This window comes from Triticum urartu, chromosome 2, assembly GCF_003073215.2.
Source record: "Triticum urartu cultivar G1812 chromosome 2, Tu2.1, whole genome shotgun sequence".
NCBI lineage: Eukaryota > Viridiplantae > Streptophyta > Magnoliopsida > Poales > Poaceae > Triticum > Triticum urartu.
In genome coordinates this window covers 17,778,898-17,785,695 of record NC_053023.1, presented here as the reverse complement: position 1 = coordinate 17,785,695, position 6,798 = coordinate 17,778,898, and the positions used below count along the sequence as shown (strand labels likewise).

At 52.0% G+C, this 6,798-nt stretch overlaps 1 protein-coding gene across 1 annotated transcript; it reads left to right on the top strand.

Annotated features, from left to right (window-relative positions):
• The first annotated feature begins 976 nt into the window (after positions 1-976).
• Positions 977-2,058, top strand: LOC125540705 (xylanase inhibitor protein 1-like). Its single transcript, XM_048704289.1, has one exon. It carries the CDS (start codon positions 1,022-1,024, stop codon positions 1,925-1,927), a length of 906 nt encoding a protein of 301 aa, XP_048560246.1. The 5' UTR covers positions 977-1,021; the 3' UTR covers positions 1,928-2,058.
• Positions 2,059-6,798: the final 4,740 nt, after the last annotated feature.

Genomic DNA, 6,798 nt, shown 5'->3' with positions numbered 1-6,798 from the left:
GGATCCGATGAATATCTACATCCGCAGATGTCGTCTCTAGCAGGAAATACCATGGCTAGCGGTTAAAATGATATAAATATGAACTTCGTATCACATAAAATAACAATTTATATTAATGATCTACAGTCGATCAAGATTATTGCGGTTGAAATGAAGCCTATAAATCACTGGACTTTAAATATGTCAACATCAGGGGCAACAAGAGAAAAAAAATACGCCATAATATTGGATGTGTAAAATTGTTGACAAATGCTAGTTTAGGACCATATATCCACAGTTCACATCCATAATTTTTGTGGGTGCATGCTCGTCGGCCAAGTTGATGACGAGCGTGTAGCTGAGCTTTACATGGTTGTGGCTAGGCAGGCCATCCGCGACGACGACATAGATGTAAAGGGTTGGCGTTTAGTTAGTGCACCAAATAGACGATGTATGTATATCATGAGGTGAAGATTTTGTTTTTGTTTTTTGCACCTATAAGTCTTTCTAGAGATTTCATTATGGATCATATACGGATGTATGTAGATGCATTTTAAAATATAGATTCACTCATTTTGTTCCGTATATACTAGTTTATAGTAGAATTTCTATAAAGACTTATATTTAATATTTAGGAGCGGAGGGAGTAGTAGCTAGCATGACCAAAACGCGCACGGCACTCGGGGACGTTTGAGCATCTTTGTTAATCAATGGGTCTTCTCCATCCATGTGCGCGGCGCCCAGAGCATGCACCTGCCGTTTTCTTTCTACGCTTGACTTGTGGTCGATTGTCCATCTGATTTGACCCCATCCAGACCAGTTGGCGCCGCAGCCGATCGAAATTGCGCCGGCACACAAGAAATGACTTGCACGCGCGTACGTACCTTGTGAACAAATGCCTTTCTTCCTTGCCTATTACCTACTGCACGCGCGCTCTAACTCTCTCTATATATAGACTTGGGCATGATCAGCATTCTTCACAACAACCAACAATCATCACTGTAACTAACTGCAAGAAGAAGAAGAAGCAGCAGCAGTAACGATGGCGTTCCGACGCCCTTCATGTGTACTACTAGGAGCTCTTCTCGCCGTCTCCTTCCTCGCCGCCACGGCAGCCGCCGGTGACCACGGCCTGACGGTCTTCTGGGGCCGGAACAAGGACGAGGGCTCCCTCGGGGAGGCCTGCGACACCGGCATCTACAGCACCATCATCATCTCCTTCTACAGCGTCTTCGGCCACGGCAGGTACTGGGGCGACCTCTCCGGCCACCCGCTCTACGGCATCGGCGCCGACATCAAGCACTGCCGGGGCAAGGGCATCGTCGTCCTACTCTCCATCGGCGGCGGCGGCACCCAGTACTCCCTGCCGTCCTCCCAGTCCGCGGCCGACGTCGCCGACAACCTGTGGAACGCGCACCTCGGTGGCGGCCGCCGCGGCGTGTTCCGCCCGTTCGGCGACGCGGTGGTCGACGGCATCGACTTCTTCATCGACCAGGGCGGGCCGGACCACTACGACGAGCTGGCCAGGCGCCTGTCCGGCTACAACCGGCACTACCGCGGCGCGCCCGGGGTGCGGCTGACGGCGACGCCGCGGTGTGTGTACCCGGACTGGCACGTCCAGAGGGCGCTGGACACGGGGCTGTTCGAGCGGATCCACGTCAGGTTCTACGGCGACGACCAGTGCTCCTACAACCACGTGTACAAAGACGGGGTGATGGCGCAGTGGAGCAAGTGGACGGCGAGGTACCCCCGGAGCAAGGTGTACATCGGGCTGGCGGCGGCGAACGTGCCCGGGAGGAACGACAAGGTCGGCCTTGGGTCCATGCAATATGACCTGATGCCCAGCGTGAAGCAGGCGGCGAACTACGGCGGGGTCATGCTCTGGGACAGGTACTACGACAAGCAGACCGGATATGGCCGCGAACTCTACAACGGCGGCATCAACTAATAATCTACACGCATGCATGCATTATAGTGTGTGTGTGGCAATAATAATTTAAACACACCTGATGTGATTAGTGGCATTGTATTGTACGAATAAATCAGAGATCCATATAGGGACCGCTGGATGTTTCAACATTTCGTATCTGAATTCAACACCCTTTAACTCTTATACCATGTAGAAGTGCATGCTTTAGCCAATCATTTGATAAAAAAGACTAGACAATATATTTTTACGTCAACAATGACCATTTAAAAAAATGCAATCATTCTGTTTAAATATGAACTTCTTATGAACATTTTTATAGAAAAGTGAACATGATTTAAAAGCCAAAAAGAGGCCAACAAAACAAATTAGCCGAAAACCAGCCACCGGTGAAACGCTTACTAGGCATCTAGTGCATCCTATTCTCCTCCTAATTAACTAGGGGCAAATGGTAAGGGCATCTTCAAAGCTGACTCTCAAACTGCCTGCAACCATCCGGAATGCATGTTCTGGACCTGTTTTGTCATCCAAAGCAGGCGTGTATCGGTTTGTCGATCGGTTCGGACGTGATTTTTTCCACAAACCAGAAACATGCTTGGGGGGGGGGGGGGGGGGGGGGGGGGGTGGGTGCGGGAGTCCGAACCGCTCCCGCATCCGCTTCTGACTGCCCTGACCCACCCAAAAAACCTCCCGCCTCTGCACGCATTCCCACCCGAAATGGTCAGCATCGCTCCAGAGCGTCAGTGATGTGTTCATCCCCGCCCAAAGCAGACATGCTACTCACGTCACTCCGCGCATTGAACCGGCACGCCGGCTGAGAGCGTCGGTCGCATCGCTTTCCGGTGCACATGACTCCTCCGCATTCAAACGACCACATGTCTTTTCGCCTTCCTACATTAAACATGTGTGGTTATCGAGGAACCTACTACGACGCCACACGTCCGTCCCTCTGTCGGCCACCATTAATTACCCAGCCGCTTGCCCTGCCATCCGGACACTATTTAAACTCCGGCCCCGGCCATAGCCGCATCCATCCATCTCCCCTCCCTTTCTCCTCCCCACACCACGCCCGCCATGTCCTGCTCGAGCTCCAAAGTCATTTGGGACAGCATGTCATACGAGCTGAAGATGGAGATCGCCGTCGTTGCTTCTGACTGGCAGGCCGACAGGTCGGCGCCGCGGACGTCCCAAAGGAGGACGCGGTCGATGAAGAGCCGGCGCCACCCAACTCGCCGATCCATCCCGACATTACCATGGTCGAGGCCCATTCTCACTACACTGAAAGGATGAGTAGAGCATTGGAGGTCGCCGGCGCTCGGGCCCCAGGAAGGCAATCGCTCTTTTGTTGCCGTTGAAGCCAAACTTAGCAGGCTCATCATCGTCGGCCAATTAGCCGCTTGCAGATTGCGAAGGCGGAGCTTCATTTTTTGGGGTTCATGGACATGGGGAATGGGCGTTGACGGTAATTTACGCTAAGTTTAGAGTCTGGTCTTGTTCAAATATGTCGAAAATCATCCGATTTTATGTAAAAATTATCCAAGTATAAATAAAAATCGTCCGGGTTGTTTAAATATGCATCAAAATTGTTCAATTTCATTAAATTTGGACCAAAAAGCAACCAAACATATGCGGCTAGCTTTGGATGGCCGGCTTTCTTATGAGTGTTCACAAACGGATCTGGTGTCCGGTTTGCAGGTCGGCGTTGGAGATGCCCTAAGGGACTTGTTGTATGTATGGTATTGACATATCGGAGCAGAGCACAAGTGATCTTGAAAACCCCTTGACTTTATTACTAGCCTCATCACAGCTGACTATAATGAGCGTGGAAACTGAGTTCTCGGATTCTCAAATTGTCATGTGTCTCTCTCTGTACTTAACAACGATGTTGAGATCCCCTCAACGAAAAAGAAAAAAATATATGATCACTAAACAAACTGATCGATATCACTCAGTCCACTGGATACAGCGTAGCATACCGTCTACGCCTCTCCATGGGTGGCGCTGGTGGCGCTGGTGGCGGTGGTGGCGGCAGCGGACTCTCCGGCAGTGGTGGCCACGGTGCAGTAGACGGTGGAGGATACATGAACGGCGGCGGACAAGGTTCCTCCTTGGGTGGTTCGACGTATTGCGGCGACGGTAGCCACGGTGCGGTCGACGGCGGAAGATACATCATGAACGGTGGCGGATAAGGTTCCTCCATGGCCTTGGGTACCGGAAGTGGGCACGGTGGAGGAAGATCCCGTTTCTTATCATCCGGAACGCATTGGCCGATCTGAAACGGGCCAACATGTTCTGCCAAAATCCAGACGACGGTCGTGAGCTCGCCCCCTCGGCTGAGCTGCCTGGCATGGGATTCCCGGCTGCATCGGGTGCCCGCGTACAGCAGCTTGTCCACCCACACGTTGAAGACGAGCTCCAGCACCTCCGGCATCTCCGACTCATCGGCCTCTAGCAGCGCCATGGCAATATTTGCTCCGTCGGAGACGAGACGAGTTTTATCATGATCCAAACCCCACTCGCCATTTGCGTCCATCTTGTCACGCATAGTCCTTGCAAGCTTCCCCTCCCTCTCCCTGCCGGCTGTCGTCGAACGGCTGCTGACGGCCTGTTTGCGCCAAATGTACTGCAAAGCACCGAAGGTCACTTCATACAGGCTGCGGAGAACAAGGCCCGGTAGCATGTGCCGGCGCACGGCGACGAGGAACATCAGGTACTCGGACAGCGCCTTGATCGCCTTGGCATGTGCCGCAGCTGCACTCTTGCCATGCATCGGTGATTGACCGCCGCCGCCGCCGCACACGAGGAAAACTTGGGTGGCGATGTGCCACACAAGGATGTCCTCCTGGAATTCACGGCCAAAGGCCAGCTGGAATCTCCGCAGTTTCGCTGGACGCCTCTTGACTGCCGCTTGGCCCCAGAATGTGGTGATGTCATTCATGGAGTATGCATCATCATCCCCAACCTTATGCTTGCCGTAGTCGTAGGTTGACTTGAGTATCTTCCGTACACGTTCGAACACCAACATCTTGACTTGTCGTGAGAGCTTAAGGCGCTCAGAGTGGTGGTGCTCCTTCCACCCATCTTCCAATCCAAGCTTCTTGGCCGCTCTCCCGCATAGAGGCATCGTCTCACGGGTGCACTCGTGCAGCAGGCTGTACTGCCCGATGGTGCCCGACCACATTCTGTAGCGGCCTGGCGCCATGCATGCCAAGGGCTAACCGGCCAAGATCCAGGGACACGACGGCATGACGGAGCCGGTGCCATCTCCCAGAGCACAGAGCCTCATGGTGAAGCCATGCCCGTGGCCTAGCCTCCAAGAATGCGTGCATCCAGGTAGACCCAAGTGCACTGAGAAGCCATCTCATGTCCAGGATCAAAGTACCTACCAGCAAGGTGTAGGTGATGGCCACATCTGCTCTCCTCTGGCCGTCTTTGCTGTACAGCAGAAACAGAACCAACGCCGTGAAGGTGGCGACCGGTGAAACAAGGCGGATCGAGTAGCCGCCCCAGGTGTGGACCATGGCTGCCTTGGTGTAGAGGATGTCGTACATGAGAGAAAGCTCCATCTCCACCACCTTGCACATACTCTCCCACCCAAAAGAGAACATGACCTTGGTTGCTTCAAGGTCTGATGAATCCATGTTGACAGAAGAATCGGCCATTGCACGCTGGCAGAATGGGAACATGTTGTGGGCAACCATCAGGGCTTGCTCATTGTCCAGCAGCACCGTTCCGCCATCAGTGTATCTCCTTCGTTGCTTCTTCTTCTTCTTCTTCTTGCTTGAGCTCCGGATGTTGCCCAGGTTGCCTTGCCGTAGCGCGAGTACCCTCTCCACATACTTGGCAACACCGACGGCGAGAATGGTGATGGATGATGGAAGCAAGGCCCTGTCACCGCCGCCCAGGTATATGTGCTTGTACACGACATAGATGGCACCCCCGACCTGCACCAACACATTGAGTGCTTGCCGCCCTGACAGCACGTTGTCCTCGAGGGAGTAGGCGCTGATGTTGTCCGGGCCACCAAGATGCTGCAGGAGGAACGGCGCCCAGAACGCCACCAGCTGCGGCTTCTCCTGGGACGTGCTGCCCAAGGACAGGCTACCGAGGGCATATGCCGAGGCCCAGTTGGCCAGCTGGTACGCCAGCCACAGAAGGAGCGTTCGCCCACCGGAGGCTTTACGCCGACGGATCCTGGCGAGGAGGATGAGGCCAAGATGCGCAGCAAAGCTTAAAAGGACCGCTATCCGGATCCAGTCTGGTTCAGCCATCCTTCCATTGGACCTGCACCGAGGGCAAGATGATCATTTCGCATACTCCCTCCGTCCATGAATAAGTGTACTTCTAGCTTTTGTCTTAAGTCAAAGTTTTTAAAACTTTGACCAACTTGATAGGGAAAAGTAGCAGCATTTATGACACTAAATTAGTATCACTAGATTCGTTTTGAATTGTAATTTCATAATATATCAATTTTATGTCATATACGTTACTACTCTTTTGTATATATTTGGTCAAAATTTTAAAATTTTGACTTAGAACAAAGGCTAGAAGTACACTTATTCGCGGACGGAGGGAGTATGTAACTAATCATGTACACTAAGGGCTGCAATATGATCTGCCTATGTTTGAGAGATCAGAACGAGATACAGGATAACATATTGGCTCGTAACCTTTGGTTAATGAATGGCTTCACAAAAACCATTTGTTAACGACCCTGGTCTCATAACATTCTACTTATTAACTGAATTCCAAAGTATTTGTTGTTTCATTTGGTTAGTGAGCCGCCTAGCTACATCAATCATCACTAGAATGACCTGAATTTCTTTTTAAAATACTCCTTCGGAAAAAAAAATCAGTAAATCTCTGCCCATTTCATCCTACCAAACCAAGAT

Bases quoted from the DNA above. Each gene is read 5' to 3' on its own strand.
- LOC125540705 (XM_048704289.1), top strand. From the start codon at position 1,022: ATGGCGTTCCGACGCCCTTCATGTGTACTACTAGGAGCTCTTCTCGCC.